Source organism: Lycorma delicatula, chromosome 1 (assembly GCF_047948215.1).
Source record: "Lycorma delicatula isolate Av1 chromosome 1, ASM4794821v1, whole genome shotgun sequence".
Classification (NCBI taxonomy): Eukaryota; Metazoa; Arthropoda; class Insecta; order Hemiptera; family Fulgoridae; genus Lycorma; species Lycorma delicatula.
The window spans coordinates 377,843,816-377,867,268 of record NC_134455.1 but is presented as its reverse complement, the minus strand read 5'-3'; the positions used below and the strand labels follow the sequence as shown (position 1 = coordinate 377,867,268).

Sequence of the window (23,453 nt, the reverse complement as noted above, 5' to 3'; positions counted from 1 at the left end):
AGAGAAAAGATTATAGAGGTAGAAGAATTTTGTTTGGGAAGCGGAATTATTAAAGATGGAAGAAGCAGTAGTGATATAAAAACAGTACAGGTGAAATGAGCTTTCAGTCAGATATATAATTTGCTTACATCAAAAATCAATTTAAATGTTAGAAAAAATTTTCAAAAGTATGTTTGGAGCATAGCTTTATATGGAAGTGAAACTTGGACGATCGAAAGAGTACCTGAGCAGAAAATATTAGAAGCTTCTGAAATGTGGTGGGTAGATCACTCTATCTATTCACCCAGAGAGTGATAAATAAACTGGTGTTGTGGCAAATTGATGATGAATGAAGCATTTGGAAAAATATAGTTTTAGAAGGAAGAGATAGACTTATGGGCAAATATTAAGGCATCTTGGAATAGTTGCTTTAATACTGGAGGAACATGTAGATGGGAAAAATAGTGCAGGCAGGCAACGTTTGGAATATGGAAAACAAATTGTTAGGGATGTAGAATGTAGGGGATATAACGAAATGAAATGAATGGCACTAGAAAGGGAATCTTGGAGAACTGCATCAAACCAGTCAAATGGCTGAAGATAAAAAAAAGGAGTGATTTCTAAATGTAAATTAAAACTCTAAATAACATTCAACAACTGAGTCTGTTAACTAATAACCAATTATCTATGAATTTCAAAACCAAATTAACAAAAAATAATTAATATACAAATAAAGTAATAATATATGTAATAAAGCTAATCTTAAATATGGTAAAAAAAATATGAAACTGATAAATAAAAAACAGCAGCAAATATAATAAATAAATTTAATGGCATAACAGGCTTTAGAATAAAGCTTACAATAAGCTTAAAAAAAGCAATTCAAAGAAGATATAATGTATTAAAAAAAAGTTTGGTTAGAATTTATATAACATGCAAAATAAAGATATATCAACACTGTATACTCTGTACATGCTTTTATCAAATTTTACTGTGCAATTTTTATTAAAATTTTGTTTTAAAAATCACCTTCTCTTGCTCTTGTTGAAATCTAATTCGAGCAGTATGCAGATAATTATTAAGCATTTTGTCTAGGTACTCATGCCTTTTCTCATGAATGAGAAATGAATGTAGTACAGCACATAATAAACCACCTTTATTATTTTGTCGTTGGGAGTTACTTCCTGACAGCTTCAGTCTTAATTTCTGTCCAACTGATTTTCCTATACTTCCTAAAATACTATTTCTTGACTCACCTTCCTGTAATTAACAAAAACAAGATTTATTAAAATCTTATTAACATTTTAAAATTTATATAATATTTTATGAAATAAAACCATATTCACTGAAACAGCAAAAAAAAAAATCTATGCATAATTATAAAAATGAATTGTAAATTTTTAACTTTTGAAACATGAATAATCATGTTCAACATTTAGCTGTAACAATAACATTTTTGAAAAATACTAATTAAAAATGCTTTTTGTATTAAAACATTTTTTTATTTTTCCAAGTAGTCGCTGATTAAATTTGAACATTTATAGTGCCGCCAGTTTCTTATTTTAAAATTATAGTACTGTTATACATCTGCTGTTAGTTTTATTTACCACTCAAAGACAGCATACCTCCATCGGTAATGCTTCCAAAATGTCAATCAGATAAATTTTTAAGTTTAGCAAATAAATAAAAATTATGGGAGGAATGATACCAGGACAAAAAAAGATGCTTGAGTACAACCAGCCAAATTTTTGGAACACAGCTCGAGTTGTTGCAGCTGAGTGCAGACAAATATTGTCATGAAGCAGAATGATATTGGTTGACAATAGCCTCCGCATCATCTGTTTTGTATTATGTAATATAGCTACTTAGTGTTTAGCAGTAGGACTGTGATTTTGCTATTAAACACTCCAATTCTAGAAAATGCTTTACATCACTTTCGATGTACTTAGTTTGTTTGAATTTTTTCAGCTTTAAAGGAAATTTTGAGCGATTTGAATAATCCTAATGACTTGCACTGATTTTCAGTAGTGTTTTTTATTACCAGGAATGATATTAAGAATATAAGAATAATGTATGAACAATAGAAAAATTTGTCACCCTTTTATTTTTTATTAAGAACTTTTTGAATCGATTACGAAACATCAACTTTGCTTTCATCCAATTTTTTTGTCCTCTACAGACAACAGTTGATGAAGCCATATTTTACTAAAAATTTCAAGAAGGAAAGGTTTTGAAATGAATTTGTAGTGGACATTCATCTATGTTGACAAATAAAGAATTTATTGAGTTTTGTTAAATTGGTGTTCAAAGTGATAGATGAAAAACTGTCAAGGAACTAGATTAGATATTGCTATGAAGTTACCATATTATTTTCCATAATGATCTGCACCTGCATTACATTTTTCAACTCACTGTTCCAAAAATGCTATCTGCAGATCAGGAAGAAACCAAAAAACTCATATGACACTCAACAGGAGACTTCATCACTATAAGAACAAAATTTTCTGAGCAAGAGTATAACTGATGGGATTGTGTTTTTTTAAAATAAAATCTACAGACAAAATACCAATCATTAGAGTGGAAATCAACATCATATCCCTGGTCACAGATATTTTGTTTAAATAGTAGTTATATGTAAAAATTTAATTTCTAAGGAGTTTCAAATCAAAGAAAAAGTTATGTTGGAAGTATTTTTTATTAGTAGGATATTTTTCACAACAGATTCATTTCTAATAGCAGATAATGAAGAAGTAAATACACATAGGTATCCTTTGTTGTTCATAGGGTAAAGTAAGAAGGAAGTGTCCTGAAAATGGGAAACAAAGAATTGGATGTTTTTGCATGACAATGCACCAGCACATTGATCCGTGCTTTTCAAGAAGTAGTTTGCACACCTCAAAGTAACAATTCTAGAGCATCCTCCATACTCATCAGACTTGCACAAGCTAATTTTTACTTGTTTTCTCACCTGAAAAATGTTCTGCAGTAATACAAGAATGCTGATGATGTGATGGCTGATGTGACGACGGAGCAGAGGGCGATATCTCAAAATGGGTTCCAGGGATGTTTCCAACAACTTTACTGATGTTGGCAAAAGTGTGGAAACTGTTACAGTTGTAGGAAACTACTTTCCAGGAAACGTACTCTGACCCACCAGGTTGGTCTAGTGGTGAATGCGTCTTCCCAAATCAGCAGATTTGTAAGTCGAGAGTTCCAGCGTTGAAGTCCTAGTAAAGCCAGCTATTTTTACACGGACTTGAATACTAGATCGTGGATACCAGTGTTCTTTGGCGGTTGGATTTCAATTAACCACACATCTCAGGTATGGTCGAACTGAGAATGTACAAGACTATACTTCATTCACACTCATACATATCATCCTCATTCATCCTCTGAAGAATTATCTAAACGGTAGTTACCGGAGGCTAAACAGGAAAAAGAAAGAAAGAAGGAAACGTACTATAAAACATTTTCATGTAAGCAGTTTTGAAAAATAAACTAATTCTGGGAACGTTTTGAACCTACCTTACCTTGTATCTAGAGGCTTCTGAGAAAGTAAATATATCACTCTCTCAGACTTTTACTGGAAGTATCTAATTGAAAATATCTAATAGAAACCTAAAAAAACACTTTAAAGGTGAGTCTCTTTGTTTTCCAAAAATATTTAGTTCTTTTGTGTTTTTATAATTAGATTTTCAATTAGTTTTTTTAGCTGTTTTTCAGTAAAGGCCAAAATATGCCTTGGACATAAGATATAGCTTTTTTTTTTTGCAGATTAAAGTGAAATGGTATAATATAGAAGTGTTTTTTCACTATCATAGAAAACCATTATTAATTGCCTTTTGGGTGATGATATTTGAAAAGAGGAAATTAAGCCCAGAAAATAGCCTAATTGTTCTATGTTCAGAAAAAAATGTTTTTGATCCAAACATAATTTAAAAAGCAGGACACATCAATAATGGAAAAAAAGTGAAGCTAAGTTATGAAAATGAAGAATGTTGCAGCGTATATTTCAGGTTATCTGAAATCATTGGTCAGTAATGTTCTTTGTTCCCATAAGGATAAAAAAAAAATCAATCTTCCAAGAAATATTTTGGGCAAGAATGGAAGATGGGGAAGAATTGGTCCAGATAAGCCTCGAGCTTATCTCTAAGTTTTCCTTGTACTGCAGTTCCTCTGAGTGTGGACCATCCTTTTTTTTAGAAAGGACTTCCTTAAAAAAGAGTCGTTTTTAGAAGTCCCTTACTTCCACCCACCTCTTTCCCTATTACTGGTTCTGGATGAAAGATCTAACATAGCTATATTTAAGGAATGCTTGATATGAGTTTTGTGTCCTTGATGTTATCTGGTGGGGAAGTTGCCTGTGTTTCAATTTGGACTTTCTAACAAATAAAATACAATAAGACAATTTGACCATGTAAATTAGATGATAAAGGAGTGACAAGAAAATTACTTTTACAAGAGATGACAGAAATGAAACCACTGAATAAACCGAAAAATGACAAATAGTTAGGTAATGAATAATATAGGTCACTTCTGTATTTTTTTAACAGAAGTGAGAAGATGAAGAAGAGAATGACAAAGGAAAAAAGGATAAAATTTATCATCCAAGTCGTGAATTTGGTTAAAGGACAGAAAATGTCCATTAGCAATTAGATTAATTAATATTTTTAAGGAGCATCTGCTCTCAAAATGAAATTAAATCATGCAGTAGGAAATCAGATGAAACCAGAACTTAAACGTACGATCTGCAGAACAATTAACTAAGTGACTACAATAACTCTATAAGAGAAAATAAGATAACTATATCTATATAAAATAACTACAAGAAAATTGAAATAACTACAAAAAACACTACTCATATAACAATAAAAAACTAATTCCCAAGTTCTAAACAATTACGTCTTACGCATCCAAATAATGGACTTTCAGAAATAGAAATGATTCTAATAAAAGTTTCAATTTCAAATAAAAAAATAACTTACCTGTTCTTCAATACGAACTACATCCAGGTTCTCTTTAACAGTGCAATTGATTCAGAATAACTCAATTCCATTTTACCACCAAAATCCTCACGGTCTTCTGGATCTATACTAAACTGAATTGGCAGCAACTCATGATTAGAATCAGTCAAAGGGATAGCTGAAGCTAATGATACTGTAGAAAGAAATATAAAAACGTTAAACAAATAAAACCTCAAATATTATACGATTTAAGTTTAAATTATGTTACAGGGCGTGATCAGAGGCAGTTGCTCCGACTGGCTGCTTTGTAATCTGTGCTTTTTTATCTTTCCTTTCCCTTTACAATGATATTAACCTTTAAAGAACAAACCTCAATCAATACATTAAGTAAATCATAATTTTCTGTCCTTCATAAATTGTTTTAAAGTTGATAATTTCAAACAATTACAAGTGAATAAAGATTAATAATTTCCAGTTTAACTAGATGAAATACTGAGTATATTATTGTAGGATATATTTTTTTTCTATGTCCCCAACTGTCACAGTCAGAGGTTATCGACACATTATGAAAATACAGATAGGCTGAAATAAAATAAAATAATTTATCTGTCAGACATGTTTATATGCTAATTCTTCTAACATGATTCATCATTAGATGGTATCATATCAAGAAGACAGTTAAAATATATATAGTGGAGTGGTAGCATCTCAGCCTTTCATCTGGAGGTCCTGGGTTTGAATCCTGGTCAGGCATGGCATTTTTCATATGTTACAAATTTCCATTCTTATAGGGCAAAATGACCAATGCAATCAATGCCCGTTATCTCCAAAAAAAACAAAGGTTTTATCTTTAAATAAACTTATTAATATCCCAAAAGATTATTATTATTATTATAACTAAACCAACAGATTATTATTATTATGTTTGTTTTAGACACCCTAGGCTATCGATAAAATCAATACTCATTGACTGCATTTAAATTAGTGCACACCAAAACCAAATTTGGTAAGTTACATAGAGTGTTCTTAAGTTATGTGTATACTGTGATTATTATTTATTAATAAGTTAGTAAACTTTTACAACTACAATTAACTTAAATCTTAATACTCCGATAATCTTTATGATGCTAAACATTTCTGATGACAAAACATCTGTCTCAAAATGCATTGAAATAATCAATATGAAGACTATTAAATCTTATAAATTATTTTTTCACATGATACATGTTATTACTAAACATCAAAATGTCAACTGGTGTTGAGAAACTGATGCATCTTTCTGGGGAGTTTCTCAGGTGATAGTTATTTGTAATTGTTTTGTGTACCCCTGCAATTATATTGTAGGGTTTTTGCTGCATTCCTTCATCTGAAATAGGTAATGAGATTACTTCCTACTGCTATTAGGATAGCAATTATGTCTGATTATACTTCCCTTTGATTACTGTAATGCTGTATTATTTATAACTATTTTATGGAGGAATTAAACTGCAGATGGTATTAATGCTAATTAATTATTAGTACATCACTGTGTTTTTCAAATATTCTAAGTGATGAATACATTACATAATTTTTTCAGTTTAAAAGTTTAGTATTTCCTAAATTTTAGTTGACTGACTTACCTTATCAGTTTGAGCTGTATGTTTCTAGAACTCCCTTCCTAAATATACCATTTATTATTTAAGTTTATACGAGAGCAGGAGGTTTTTAACAATTAATTAATTACAATTATGATGAAATAAAATTGAGAATTCCATTCAACTTCCCTAACATATTTTATTTTTATTTATTTATTCTTTACGTTTGATTTTTTTCTTTTAAAGTTTTATGCTGCCTGTTATAATTCTGTAATTACGCTTTCCTGTTTAGATAACTTTTTATTTATTTTTATGATTAAACAGGTACACTATTTAATTCCACAGGCATTTTGAGAACAAAGAAAAAAGTAAAAATCAAACAATCAATGACTTTATTTTTCCTTGGATAAGCCCATAAGAATTACATCAAAACCTTGTCTCCATGTGTCATGATTATATACTTTAGTACCCAATAAGATAGCTATTTCTTTAATGAGAAATAGAATACCAACTCTGTCCAAGGACTCTTCAATGTAGATATTCCTCTTCTACTAACAATTAAACTATGACTCAGATGTCTGAGTAAAGTCAAGCACAATATTTTTCTAAAAAATGCAAATCTAAATTTACAAATTTTTCAAAGGAATATATTTAACAAATTTAATTCTTTTATTCATCTCCATTAATTTTATATTAAATTCCTTTCAGCATACCAACAACAATTAAAAAGACACTGTTCTTTCTACTTTAAATTATTCTTTATCAGTTGCACAATACAGAAGTGTGAGTAAAAATAAGGCTCATATGAAAAGGGCAGCTCATAGTGGCCAGTAGTTTAATAGAGGAAAGTAATCAAGTCAAGTGAGCCTATTGTTAAATTAAGAAAGTCAAATAAGCATTCACATGCAGCAAAGTTTAGATGAGCTAGCAATCAGAAATCAGGTAATAAGTCTGTATATAAAATTTAATAATTAAACTGATTTTTAATTTTACCAAAAAGAAAAATAATGCTATAAGTTAAGAATGAAATAAAATGGATTTTAATTACAGAAATCAATACACTGGATTAATATAAGAACAAGATTAGAATGACTTTATAGTTTAATGATGTTGATGTGACAAAAAAATAATCATAAAAGAGGAAGATAACAGACTACTACCAAACAATATTTAGGTAGCTACTTAAAAAATGATGATCAGTTATTTACATCTCAAAAATGACACATTGTAAACATACAATACCAGGTGCCTGTGTTTCCATGGCGACAAGTGCTGAGAAATGACCTCCATCATATGCTAATAATAAAGGAGAGCGATGACATTCAGATGCTGAACACTCTAGTGGCAAGTATATACCTCCAAATGGGATCGGTGCCAGAGCTTCACCATTCATGTCCTGTAACCAAAAACTGATAAATTTTACGTTACATTTCAACTCAATTTTCTGCTACGCAATTATTAGTACATTACAGTTCAAACAGAAATCTTGAGCTCCATTTTCCTAACTAATAATTACTACTAAGTTTCCTTGTATCAAATTTATTATTTTTTTTGCGTTACGTATATCTATAGTCGATACACCATACCCCTTAACAGATTTTTACTATTTTTTGTTACTCAGAATGGAATATGTCAAAGTTAGTGTATATATAACATGTACAAATAACTAATAAGACAAATAACGTGGTTCTCCTCCAGTAGAGTAAAATGAAATCCACTTTAGAGATTAGTAAAAATTCATTCAAATGTAATATGCGTTAAATAATTTATAATTATAAGATATGATTGTAAAGAAATGATTTATTTATAGCTCCAGCCCATAGCTGTCTAATGCTATTTTTAACACATTATGTTTTATTCACAGTAAACAATACAGTTTGGTAATAAATACACTAGTATTAAAAAAGAATCATGTTCTTAATGAAGATGAAAATAATAAAAAGGAGAAACTTTTTAACATGAAGTTTGATAACATGAAATGGTATAAAATAATAATATATACATTATTTTACAAATAAAAAACAGGAATAATAGGCAGAAATAACTGAATTTTTGTGACTGTCTCACAAATGTATTTTATCTTCAAAACTGATTCACAATTGTTATTTTCCAATGTAACTACTGCAAGACAAAATGATAACCAACACTAAATTTAAAAAAAAATCATTACTACTTTCCACTGTATTTCAAAAAATAATTTTTTTTTTGTTGAAATACATAAGAAAATTGTATAAAAGCTATTAATACATTTGGTCATTTTGAAGGGTAGATATTCTCCTTCCTATACATTCATCTATTTACATTTTGAAACGTACCCATTTATAACTAACTATGCTGTAATGTATCAGGAAATAAAATAAATCATATTTTTTGTTATTTTCCTTCCACTGATGTTAATTACAACCGAGTAAATATTTTATTCCTTTTGGATTAGTTTTTATGGCAACAATGATTTAACAGTGGTGATTGAGGGTATATTGTGTGTCATCAATAATACATGGCTGAGACAAGTAAACTTTAAATAGTTTTCAGCAAAACTAAATACACATTTTTAAAGTATAAATGCAATGGGAAATTGTTTATTAAGTGGATTACACATAACTTGTCAACTTACAAAAAAAAACTTCTTTAAAATTTAAAAATGTTATTTGTAAATCAATTACTTCAACAATTATTTATACCTATTCAAGAAAAATATTATAAAATAATATAATCAACTGCGATAGTAAGTTTATGAATGGGAATATTTAAATACTAACTATTTACAGACATGAGATAATTGCTAAAAAATAAAATAATACTGTCACAAGTCCACTATTTTCTCAAAACTTTATGGGCCAATACGTTAAAAATAACTACTGATTAATTAATTAATTTATGTCATATAAGGGCAAACATTGTTGATTAGATCAGAATAAAACTAATTACACTACCAGATCAAACATTTGAATTGGTTTTAGCAAATTTTGGTTTAAAAATTTAGTAAAAGATTAACAACAAAAGTAAAAATTTCCTACTTGAACTGTTTGTATGACACGTATCATACAAAGTCTTACACTAATTGTCTGGAACAAGAATTACAATCAGGTGAGCATCCTGCACAGGTTTAATGAGGAAGATGATATTGATGAACCTTTGCTGTGAATCAAACCGACGTCTAGCTGAAAGAATTTATGAAAGTTAACAGATTCTGAAAGTTTTCAGAATTGATGAAGTTCATTTGAATGTTAAAAAATTGTGAGGTGCAATAACATTTATCCTAAATTATTTTTGTTCTACATTTTTAACAAGTTCTTCTTTTAGTCATGCTCAGTATTACCCTGATCAACATGTAGATATATTCACCAATTTCTCATGCCGTTGTTACTCATAACATTATTACCACAAATATGACATGATCACCCACAGATCTCAGCAAGAGATTTTTCTTCAGACTGCAAAAAATAACTGCCTTGTTCACTACATATTAGGAGAAGTGGCACTGACCAGTGTTTTACAATGAGAATACAGAAAATGGTGATGCAAGAATCTATTGCTATAATAATTTGTTTGTTTTGAATAACCAATCAAAAGTAAATTTTGAAATAGCCTTTATATTTTACTGTTGTACATTGTTATTATTGCAATAAAATATTATTATATACCTTTAGAACTGTATCGGCTATAACTATAATAGGTCTTCCAAGTACATGTGCCAACGCTAGAACATGGATCTCTTCTAAGCTCTCATATATATCTCCACCAGAAACATCCCCACTGTGGTCACTAAATACAAAATATAAATATTAAGTTTGATAAATTCTTTTCATAATGAAAAAAAAACAAACAAGTATTAGCTACTATCAAAAAGAAGGATTTATTAAGAAAGAAAAAAGTTAGAATTATAAGGTTAAAAATTTAACTATATTAAAATAATATTATTACAGAATCACAAACTTAGCCCAATCCTGCTTCCATAGCCATAAACATTTGTGGGCTACCTTCTGAAATAGTAAGTAGCTGTTTTGAAGTGTATGTACTACTTTAAGAGTTTCTCTCTTCCTTGAAACTTTTAAAAATTTAATTTAATTTTTTGAAATACAAACTCTTGGTGAAAAAGTTCTAGCAAAAAGAAAAGCTAATGGACGAACCAAGGGAATACAGTGCTATTATGGACTGTTATTTTATTTACAGACCCGTAATTCAAATTTAAGATTAAAAATCATGATGATCATTTTTTAGAGTAAACGTAAAAATTAGTTCAGGTTAATGAAGTGCAACAATGTTTATTTAATACAAACTGCAGAAGCAAAATCTTTCTTTGTAGAATATAAGTGTGATTTGTAAGAATGAAAAACTAATTTTAATAAATAAAAATTTTTGTATTCAAACTTAGGTGAAAAAGTTTTCACTTGTCACTTATTATTCAGAAAAAAAATTATATCTTTTTAAAATACAACTTTTTTTTTCAGTTACAGCATTAGATCTAAGTAAATAGTAAACTAGATACCTTGCAACACTTAATCTTCTCAGTCGTGGTTCAGTAGAGGCCATATTAACAATAGCATTCCATTCTTGCCTCCACTCAACTTCAGTGTAGACTAGACCAGCTTGGGCATTTAACAAGCTTTGTTGTCTACGCCATCTTCTTCAAAGTGCTTCTCTTCTAGGAGATGAACTAAGAAATGCATGTAGTGCTTTCCTTAATGTAAGCAGGCGATCATGGAAACCCCACATAGCTAAAATATAATTATATCACTCAGAAAAATTGTTTCCAAATTTTATATTTTAAAAATACTAGTAACTAAACAGTTATAAACTAACATTTAAAAGCCCTTGTAGTCATTTGCTTTTATTCACTGAAATAAAACAATAATTTCTATAACAAAGGATTGAAACTTGTGCAGTTTTTTTTTATACCTTCAATCTGGTGCACTAGGCAATACTATACCTTAGCAAGTAGATTTTTTCCAATACTATCAATCAGAATGCTGGAAGAAAGCATTTTTAGAAATATACAAAGTTTTATTTATTAAACTCCAGTAACTACAGAGATGTTCAATTACAGCTAACTGCCCAATGGATTTTTTTGAAGAAAAATGAATTTTGTATTGTATAAAAAAATGACAAGCTTAACGATCATTCTGAATGAAACGTATATGGTACCACTCTGCCATAAAGGTTATCTGTTTAAATGATACAGATAATTCTTTTCAACAGAAAAAAGATGTTTGCTCTAATGGTGAGAATGATTTTAAAGAACATTCAGATGATAAGAGTTTGGACAAGAAGAAACAGCTCTAATCACAAATAATGTCAAATTACTGCAGTAAGTAAAATAATATTAGAATATGTAAAAAAGTAAGTGAAAACTGAAATTTCCAGTGCTGAAGTAACTGCAAAACCGAAACAAAAAAATAAATAAATAAACAAACATATTATACATAGAATTCAAATCAAATTGTAACTACTGAAATGAGATTCTAATAAGATGTACTAATTTTTACATACAGTGGAAAGTAGAAGTGAATTACAACAGATAAAGCAGAGTGGCGCACAATTATTTGACACATGAATTTTGTTCTACATATTTATTTTTAAATTTAATATGATTACAACTTATATACCAAATACAGTGTTCATGGAAAGTTCTTTTACTCCATGACATGTTCAATACATGACAACCAGGCAAGCAACACATGCACTGCATCAGATATTATTACAGACCCAAAGCATAATTCAAATTTAAAATTAGAAATAGTGATCATCATTTTTTAAAGTAAATATGAAAATTGGTAAGGTTAATGGAAAAGTGTAACAATGCGATAATACACAATGGAGAAGTGAACATCTTTCCTTGTAGATTATAAGTGATTTGTATGAATTAAAAACTAATTTTAGTACATAAAAATTTTTATGCTCAAACTTAGGTGAAAAAGTTTTCATTTATCACTTGCTATTAAGAAAAATGTAGTTATTAGTGATCTGAAATTACGCAATTACCAAAAACTGAATTTAAAAAATCCACACAACATTAGCGGTGTGAGAGGTTGCACCATCTTACATAAACCGTTGAATATCTACAGGCAACTCAGTCGCAAGCAGTTTGGATAAAAAATCATTCCTTAACATATCCAAATGGTGTTGAGAATTGTATCATCAAAAAACACAGGCTCTATCATTCCACGACTGGATAAAACTGCCCAGATGTTTAGACCCTTATTGTTGTTTTTCATGCATGATTTGTGATGCTGCTGTCGCCCAAAATTACAAAAAAGCAAAAGAATGATATCTTACTTTAAAAATCTAGTCAATTTTATAAATGTATATTAGTGTGATATATATTTTTTGTCACTAAGTATGATTATAATTTATATGTTCTGTATTTTATGTAAGACGTCATCTGTAAACATAGGTTGTTTAGTCATTAACATATAATTTTGTTGTGTTAGTATAGTCACTTCATATACAGCTGAACAAATATGAGGTTTGAATTATAACCTCTACTTAAATGAAATAACTATACTCAAACAGATGACTGGAATATCTTATCTTCTGTAAAATGATATCCTTTGTGATTTAAAGAACCTATGCAACTATATAGATAATATTACAGTAGTTGATAATTAAATTCCAAAATGTTTACTCCCACTTTTCTTAATTTTTCATAATGGAGAAGATAGGATTTTAATAAGATTGTATTCTTGGAGAGTATTTTTCTTCATTTTCTTAAATTAAGGAATCATATTTCAATAAAAGTATTTATTATTAAAAACACAAAACTTAATTAATATGATTATACCTAAAGATGCGGCATGGAGGCAGTTTCCATCACCAGATGTAGAAAGAGGCCACAATCTTTGACAAACACCAGTCCACCAATTAAGCCTGTTAGCCTGCTCTAATGATACTTGTGTAGAAATAGCCATTAAATCTTTTTCCAAAAAAGCTCTGAACTCTTCTAAAATAGGAGTAAAACAAAACTTGATATTAATTATAATATAGACATAATATAACAAAATTCTGAAATATTTGCTTTTAAAATAGTTAAGCGAAAACAAAAACAGAAATTAATAAAATAGTTTATACAACTTTCAGTTTTGATCACACAATTATCACAACTAAAATTAAATTTTTAATAAAAGGAGAAATTAATTAGAATCTAAAAAGCATAGTTTTATTATTATTATTTACTAAAATTTGGAATGCAAGCATTGGAAAAGGCAAGGAAGGAAATATAGTGGGTGAATATGGGCTGGGCAAAAGGAATGAAAGAGGGGACCGACTTATAGAGTTTTGTACAAAGTATAATTTAGTAATTGCCAACACCCAGTTTAAAAATCATAATAGAAGAATATACACTTGGAAAAAGCCAGGCGATAATGCAAGGTATCAGATAGATTAGATCATGGTTAGGCAAAGATTTAGAAATCAACTTGTTGACTGCAAAACTTACCCTGGAGCAGTAATTGATAGCGACCATAATTTAGTGATAATGAAATGTAGATTGGGGTTTAAAAACCTGAAGAAAAGGTGTCAGATGAATCGGTGGAATTTAGAGAAGCTTGAGGAAGAGGAGGTAAAGAACATTTTTGAGGAGGGCATCGCAAGAGGTCTGAGTAAAAAAGATAAGGAAGAAAATGTAGAAGAATGGGAGAATGTTAAAAAGGAAATCCTTAAATCAGTAGAAGCGAAAATAAGGCGGAACAAAGAGAACTGGTAGAAAACCTTGGGTTTCAGACGATACATTGCGGCTGATGGATGAACGTAGAAAATATAAGAATGCTAGTGATGAAGAAAGTAAAAGAAACTATCGACAATTAAGAAATACTATAAACTGGAAGTGGAAACTAGCGAAAGAAGAGTGAATTAAAGACGAAGCATACAGGAAAGTTAAGGAAAATTTCTGGGTACATAAATTAAAATCCAATAATGTGTTAAACAAAGATGGTACACAGATTTATAATACGAAAGGTAAAGCTGATAGGTGGGTGGAATATATTGAAGAGTTATACGGAGGAAATGAATTAGAAAATGGTGTTATAGAGGAAGAAGAGGAAGTTGAAGAGGATGAAATGGGAGAAACAATACTGAGATCTGAATTTAAGAGAGCATTAAAAGATCTAAATGGCAGAAAGGCTCCTGGAATAGACGAAATACCTGTGAGTTACTGCGCAGTGCAGGTCAGGAAGTGATTGATAGATTATACAAACTGGTTTCTAATATTTATGAAAGAGGGGAAGTTCCGTCAGACTTCAAAAAAAGTGTTATAGCCATGACACCAAAGAAAGCAGGAGCAGATAAATGTGAAGAATACAGAACAATTAGTTCAACTAGTCATGCATCAAAAATCGTAACTAGAATTCTACACAGAAGAATTGAGAGGAGTGTGGAAGAAATGATCAGAGAAGACCAATTTGCTTTCAGGGAAAGTATAGGGACAAGAGAAGCAATTTAAGCCTCAGGTTAATAGTAGAAGGAAGATTAAAGCAAAACAAACCAACATACTTTGCATTTATAGACCTAGAAAAGGCATTCGATAAAGTAGACTGGAATAAAATGTTCAGCATTTAAAAAAAATTAGGGTTTAAATACAGAGATAGAAGAACAATTGCTAACATGTACAGGAACCAAACAGCAACAGTAACAATTGAAGAACATAAGAAAGAAGCCGTAATAAGAAAGGTAGTCCGAAAAGGATGTTTCCTATCTCCTCCGTTACTTTTTAATCTTTACATGGAACTAGCAGTTAATGATGTTAAAGAACAATTTAGATTCGGAGTAACAGTACAAGGTGAAAAGATAAAGATGCTACGATTTGCTGATGATATAGTAATTCTAGCTGAGAGTAAAAAGGATTTAGAAGAAACAATGAATGGCATGAATGAAGTCCTACGCAAGAATTACCGCATGAAAATAAACAAGAATAAAATGAAAGTAATGAAATGTAGTAGAAATAACAAAGATGGACCACTGAATGTGAAAATAGGAGGAGAAAAGATTATGGAGGTAGAAGAATTTTGTTATTTCAGAAGTAGAATTACCAAAGATGGACGAAGCAGGAGCGATATAAAATGCCAAATAGCACAGGCGAAACGAGCCTTCAGTCAGAAATATAATTTGTTTACATCAAAAATTAATTTAAGCATCAGGAAAGGATTTTTGAAAATGCTTGGAGTGTCGCTTTATATGGAAGTGAAACTTGGACGATCGGAGTACCTTAGAAGAAAAGATTAGAAGCTTTTGAAATGCGGTGCTATAGGAGAATGATAAAAATGAGATGGGTGGATAAAGTGACAAATGAAGAGGTGTTGCGGACAAATAGATGAAGAAAGAAGCATTTGGAAAAATATAGCTAAACGAAGAGACGGACTTTATATTAAGCCACATATTAAGGCATCCTGGAATAGTCGCTTTAATATTGGAGGGATAGGTAGAAGGAAAAAATTGTGTAGGCAGGCCACGTTTGGAATATGTAAAACAAATTGTTAGGAATGTAGGATATAGGGGGTATACCGAAATGAAACGACTAGCACTAGATAGGGAATCTTGGAGAGCTGCATCAAACCAGTCAAATGACTGAAGACAAAAAAAAAAAAATTGTTTAATTTATTGTGGAATTCAATATTTTAAAAGCTGCATAATTATATTCCCAACATTATTTATCAACTATCAAGGGTTTTATTCATGAATCTCTGAAAAAACTTTTAAGACAAATGTTGGAAAAAATCGTATAAATGATTAATTTCAGATATATTCAGGCCAAAGTACTTAAGACTGAGATTTACATTAGCAAAAATCTTTCTGATTCTTACTTCAATTTATGACATCCACATAAAAATATATTTAGAGCTTCTTGAGATATTCATGGACAAAAAACTTCTAAATATAATGGATGAAACAAGAACTTAATTCTTTGAAGTTGTTTATTAAAGTAAATTATTAATTAGAAAGTAATTTAAGTGAATTTAACTTAATCCAAACATTATTATGAACAAAAACTAACTTTTAAGTTATCGATCAGAAAAGGTAATTCCATTAAGATGTAATTCCATTTGGATATGTCGAAATGTTAAATAGTTTTGTGAACGGTAAGTAATCTACTTACTCCCCTTAAATGCTACAGAAATATTGATGTACAATATATATCATTTATACTATTTATATCCATCTAACACCACAATGCTTGAAACAATCTTTTATACAAGATAACAAATTTCTTGGAGTAAGGAAAACACTTCCCCATGTAAAAATATATAATACAATAAGCACTGTTCCTATTCAACCACAAATACAGTAACAGAGTGCAATAAAAAATGTATTACACTTAAAATGCAAGTTTTAAGTTTCAGCGGTATTGTTGTTTTTGAAAAACTCTGTGTGAAAAACACAATACACCTTAATTCTGGAAACAGCAATTATTTATTTTGTGATGCTTCTTGTTTAACAGGTTATTGTCACAAAATCTGAAATATATTACATTTAATACTGTAATTTTAGTCTTACTTTGGCATAAAGAGTGATTTAGTTGTTCATATATTGGTTTTATGCAGCATTAGATAATACAATGAGACTACCACGGTTTTTGCATGGAGATCATTTTGTGTTAAGGTCTGCATCAGACTATCCTAATAGTTAATAAAAAATTATCTGAATTTGATAATACTGTTCATTTTAGAAATTGAGATTTCTCAACCGTACATATTATATCTGATGTATTTTATGCCATAATTTGTTTTAATTTGATTTTTATCATCAAAACTAAATATTTTACATTTTATTTCATAAAAAATTTGTCTTGAAAAGTAGGGATATTAATTTTGGGAGCCTACAAGATTGGAGAAAATTTATGATATTAAATTTTGTTGGTGGTAACTATTTCATACGATTTACGATAGTTTATCCTAAAAATCAGAATAAGGTACATTTTACATCTCACAAAAAATATTTAACATTAAGACCTATAGCAGTGTTTTATAGGAAAAATAGCTGTAACTATCTTTTTGTTTTTTTTACTGCTCAAAATTGTCAGGTGAATCCACTTGTCAAACGAGAAAATTGGTCGAGTTTAATTGTTGTCATGCGATAAATTCTGATACAAAAATTTAATTGTTGTGAATTTACTTCTCTTGGGGATGAATTTTTCCTTGTAAATTTTCTATAATTTCAATAAATAATATTCATAAATTTGGGAAAATATTTTTGTCATATAATTTTCATATATCCTTTTGAAAAATTAAATCTCCATGTATATAATTTGAATAATTCTTCCTTTTTGTACTTTTTAATAAATTTAAAATGGAACCAATTTCTTATCCTTAGCTTCCAAGTAAGATACAGTAAAGTGAAACTGTATCCAATGTTGCTGAGACCTATGGATAACCATCATTATCTATAGTGTCTTAGTTAGTGTCAGCAGATGACCATTATTGTACAGGCTCATATAAATTTGTTTACTTTAAAATGAATATAGTTTGTCTAATAAATTCTTTTATTGTTCACAATCCTTCAGTAAGTTATTCTCTGAACATGTTGATGACACATTTCTAGGTCTCTTAAGAGCTCTAAACAAATTTACAAAAAATTAAAAAACCTTACACAATTATCAATTAATATTTGCCATTTTTCAGCAGTGTTGAAAAGAAGTAACTTTACTAATATAATTACTGGGAATCAGAAATTAAACATAGTTTAGACTGTTGGCATTTTAGTGTAAATAACCTACCTAATGGAAATATACAGAAATTTTTCTTTTCAAAAATTTGTAAAGATTTTTAAAATGATAATCTTTTCAGATTAATTTATATAATTACATTCATGGAGAAATTAATTCAGGTTTTGGAATGGTTGAACTACAATTATGCAATAGTGAATTTATTTAGTATACTTAATATAATATTTTGTAGAGGGAAGCTATTCTCAACGGTTACTTTTTGTAATCTAATTAAGCCTTTAGACTTTACAGCAAGTTATGAGTTTAATTCTTGGAAAAGAGATTCAACATAATTTTTTAAAAGATACAATTCATTTAATAACATGTTTTTTAAACACAGCCCAAGCAGTATTTTATAAAAAAGGGTCAACATGTTAAAAATAGTAACTACAGTAAACCAAGGTTTAGTTATTTGTTTTGCCATTATAAACTGAAGGTTAATCAAGAAACATCAAATTTAATGTTATTAATTTTAAGATAAATAATAACTATCTTTCTAACCCAAGAGATAATAAATTTTAGGTATTTAATTAACCCACTTTTAAGTTGGATTCCCGATACATAATTTATTGTTAAACATTAATATCAGCACTTCATTTATTCACTTTGCAGCTTAGGGGAAAAAGTTAAAATATTTTTAAAAATGCATATTTTATCTTTTCACCCACATGTGAAAGACAGTTTTGGCATTCAAAGGAAAGCTATTTGAGCACTAGCATCATTCTATCGTAAGGCTGAATATAAGGCAAATACCAGCGAATTGAAGATGCTTAAGCTTCCTTATACTTACATACAACAATAAATCCATTATGCTTACAGTAACTAGAAAGCATTGCAGTTACCATTGATGTACGCAGTTACTCAAAAGTCCTGGTTAAGTAACTACACACTGAACCAGGAGTAAGCAAATTAAGTGGTGCTTAACTTGCTTTGAAATAAGTACAACAGATTACAAAGTTAATAAAATGTCATTAATTACTAGGTCATTAAATTTTATAACAAAATATATATATCATATAATTACAATTATATATTATAATGTTATGTATATAATTACATTTACAAAAAAAAAACTTTTGCTGCTTAAGAGCATATGCAGAAATTGCAGTTATTACTGAGTAAACTTATTTATAATTATGTGCCACATATAGTGATGTATATTGCTGACAGTACTATTAGTACAGGCTTAGAAAAGATTGTTATTCTAATAACACCTGAAAAAATGACAAGGTCATGGTAAATATCTTCACAGCAAAAATTAATATACAACTTTATTGCATGATTATTTTCTAAAAAAAAAAAAAAAGGAAAAGATCTGAAAGGGATATATATATATATATATATATATATATTGCTGTTATATGTATATATATCTGTGCTGTTAGTGTGTATATATATATACACACTAACAGCACAGCAAGTAAAATTTTAGCAGATGATGAAAGTTTACTGGAAAGGTAGGCTAAATTTCATTCACTTTATTAGAATAAAATGAGCACACTTTGATATTAAGACATTTCAGAGCCAGAAACTGGATATATGAAAATAAAATTTGATAGCATACGTAGATGCAGGCACAGAAATTGTAAAAACTCCTAATCATGGCTACACCACTAATATTGTCATTACTCTTTTTGAAACTAGTAACCAACTAGTGAACAATAAAGCTACCCCACGAACATCCACTTAAATGAAGATGATATGTATGACATGTAAACAATGTCTAGTCTTGTACACTCAGGCGTAACATTCCTGTGACATATGGTTTATTGAACCCCAACAATCAAAGTCTATAGGTATCCATGGTTTAGATTTTAATTATCAATAAAAGCAACTAAATTTTACTAGGATTTGAACTTTACAACCTTTTGACTTCAAAAATCAGCTGTTACAGCAGTGTTACTTATCTGCCTATTTGCAACTCAACAAATATTAGTAACAAAATATATATATACATATATATATATATACCAACCTTTGTGAAACTGATTATAAAAGCAAATGTACTATCTTTTGTACTATATTACTATCTCTTTTCTCTTACACTGTACATTGTATTTTCATTTTTCAAATTTCTTCTTAATTTAACTGAAACACATTTACTTTTTATTTTTTTTTTACTTATTGTATTACCCATTAAATATAGAATCACACAACCTTTTTTAAATTACCCCTTTCAATTATCCAGATTTGGCCTTGAAATGTCCATCTGGATAATTGGTGTGCCACTGTATATAAAATCTAACACTTACCACTTCATTTTCAACTTTTAAATTTTCTGGTTTAACTAAGTTAAACTCCTCAATTGTTAGAGATCTGTTTTGATTATTCATAATTTCAAGCAGTTCCTCCTCTTTCAGTTGTACTGAATCTATTTTCTGTAATAAAAAACAATAAATAAATGCTACAAAGTAAATATGTTTATGATTTATTGTACAATTTATAAAAGTAAAATAAATTGTATATGTAATTCGCTTATCATACACAAACAGCGCAGCAACAGTTAAATTCTTATTATTAGGTGACTTTACTGTGCCAGGTTTTGTATGGAAAACCTAAGAAATGTTTCTTTTGCTAAATGTTGTCATACAAATCTAAATATTAAAAATGCTGTTACTCACCTTTCAAATGGGTGTTGAAAACAATACCACCTTACAACATGATGTTGTTTTCTACAAATTGTAAGCTTCTGCAATCAAACCAGTCAAATGACTGAAGACAAAAAAGAAAGTACTAAAAATCTATTATTTCTTTAGACAGAAATTTCTTAACGGTAGCTAGTTGCATCATTGCCTAAGAAGTATGGTTGGGAGTAAAACAAATCTGACACTCATCCTGCCAAGTTCAAATGAAATTGGCACTCTTAGGTCAATACCACAATAAATGAACTTAACTGTTAAGGTTATTTCCCCATTCTACTAAGAACTTTTGTTCCGTCTGGGATAAAACTGGTTTGTAACAAGAACAGCATGGAAGATTGGGACATCAAAATATGATATATGTGTAATCATTTCTGAAGGACTGTGAAATTAAAGTTCAGTCTGTGTTTGCATGTGGTAAACGAAATTACAGTCTCACGTTTTAAATGTGATTATACAAGTTTCTGAACAACTTTCCTTTTGTGGAAAACGATTTTACAACGAAGTAAAATGAATTTACATGACTAGTTAAAGCTCACGCTACTAATTATCAATATAAAAAACTAAAACTTAAATTCTATTGATCTATATTAGAATAGCATAACATTACTTACTTAGTCAGATAAACAAAGTAAAAACCAACAAGTACACAATAATAAAATTAGAACATCTACGACAGATCTTCCTTACAACGCTTTTCCCACAATTTTATCAGTGATGCCAACACATACAAATGTGTACTTTAATACATACGATATCTGGATATAATCTCGGAAAAAAAAAATATATACATACGTATAATATTGCACATTATACTTATTAAATAATTTCTCATTCACGGAAAAGTTAAGTGGTTTAATGTAAAAATAAAAATTGTACTGAAATTTTCATAAAATTCTTAGAAGCGATTGTAATTTATTAAAATTAAAAAAAAAAATAATCCGTCATTTAATAATAATAATAAAGTTCTCATAAACTTGTTTGGAGTTGTTTATTGGTTTCAGACATCTTGAAACATGAACATCTTTGTACGCACAACGATGACAAAATACAGAATCCATCACCCTAAATCCGAAGTGAAACGTCTGTGTATCTCTTAAAGAAGATGATAGAGCCCTCCTCAACCTAAATCACTTTGTAACAGACACATGCTTCAATGAAGTGACATTTTCTCTCCAAATCTGAAACATCATCATTGCACAAAGCAGTAGTTGCATGTGACTTAGGTTACCCCCTCTAAATCTGAATGTTGACAATTTCTACTCCAGTATCATTACAACTAGGGATAGGATCCAAGCATGAAAATCTAAGGCGCTCCACGGTAGATTCGTCCATTCCCACGAAAATGCTAATAAGGTCGCATAAACGCGTTGGCTGAGGGATGGACTTCTATTTAGAGAAACTGAAGGTTTTTACATGCCATCCAGGATAAGGTCGTTGCGATGAACAATTACAAGAAGTTCATAGAATATCAGGATGTCAGTGATGAGTGCCGGATGTGTCACCAATTATCGGAGACAATTGATCATTTGATAACTGAGTGCGCTAGTCTGGCTAACAAGGAAATCTGCATCACCACAATATTACATTAAACACCGTTCATCAGGCGTTGGCGTTGAAATTAGGACTCGAAGATGACAGGGAGCAGTGTCCTTTTATGAATATAAGGCGAGGCCGGTGCTGGAAAATGAGCACTATAGACTGTGTTAGATCTCTCGGTAAATACTGATAAAATTATTGCTGCGAAGAGGCCAGACATGGTTCTCCACAACATTAAAGAAAATACTGCTCTTCTCATTGATGTCACTCATCCATCTGATCACAATATTAATAAGGCTGAGAAGATAAAATAACCAAGTACAACCCTCTGGCAATAGAGTATAAGGAAATTTACAGACTGAACTCAGTAAAGTCATTCCCGTTGTGATAACAGCAGATACTCTGGTCCCTTGTGCGTCTCAGAGTATCCTTGTGGTATACCTTACTATCAGTGTCTTTTGGCTGTCGGTCGTGTGTGTACCTTCCGACAGTATCGAGGTTAGCTGATCCTAAGTCTGTATTCACTAACAGCGCATTTTAAGTTAGACTCGACATCTGTAGCTCTGCTGCGGTGTGATTGGCGTGGATTTATACGACGCCTACTCGCCTCAACGCGGCGAAAGGGTGGCAACGACTGTTGGTCGTTAGTCTCCGTGACAGAAAAAAGGCTCTGCCTTTTAGTCCTTCTGCGCTCTTGTCAGAGCAAGGGCCGTAATCAGTGGTTCATTATTGTACGTCTAGTGCATCAATCAATCGTTCCAGCAGTGGCGAAGAGGTACGTAGCGTGACAGGAGAACGTAAGCGTCTCCAGCTGCCCGTACTCGCTGCGGGCAGTCGTCACACAGTGGGCTTGCCCAAACCAGTTTATAAGGAGACAGAAAGAATTTCGTCAGTTTTCAAGTACGTTAGGGAATCTTCGGCCAAGTCGGAGTTCCAAGTAGTAAAGAAGTCCAGGCGGAAGAGGAAACCAGCGCCGGTACCGTCGACTAGCTCCTCAGAGGACGAGGTAAGCGAAGCGATGGATACAGGGGTATCCACCCAGGTGCGGTCCTCCCCTGTAGTAGAG

General features: G+C 30.3%; 1 protein-coding gene across 1 annotated transcript; it reads right to left on the bottom strand.

Annotated features, from left to right (window-relative positions):
• Positions 1-890: 890 nt before the first annotated feature.
• LOC142317295 (OTU domain-containing protein 7B-like) lies at positions 891-13,452 on the bottom strand. Its single transcript, XM_075353725.1, has 6 exons — positions 13,299-13,452; positions 11,007-11,235; positions 10,162-10,282; positions 7,760-7,913; positions 4,965-5,136; positions 891-1,239 (listed from the first exon to the last, which is right to left on the bottom strand). The coding sequence occupies exons 2-5, from the start codon at positions 11,048-11,050 to the stop codon at positions 4,982-4,984; spliced, it is 474 nt and encodes a 157-aa protein (XP_075209840.1). The 5' UTR covers positions 11,051-11,235; positions 13,299-13,452; the 3' UTR covers positions 891-1,239; positions 4,965-4,981.
• Positions 13,453-23,453: the final 10,001 nt, after the last annotated feature.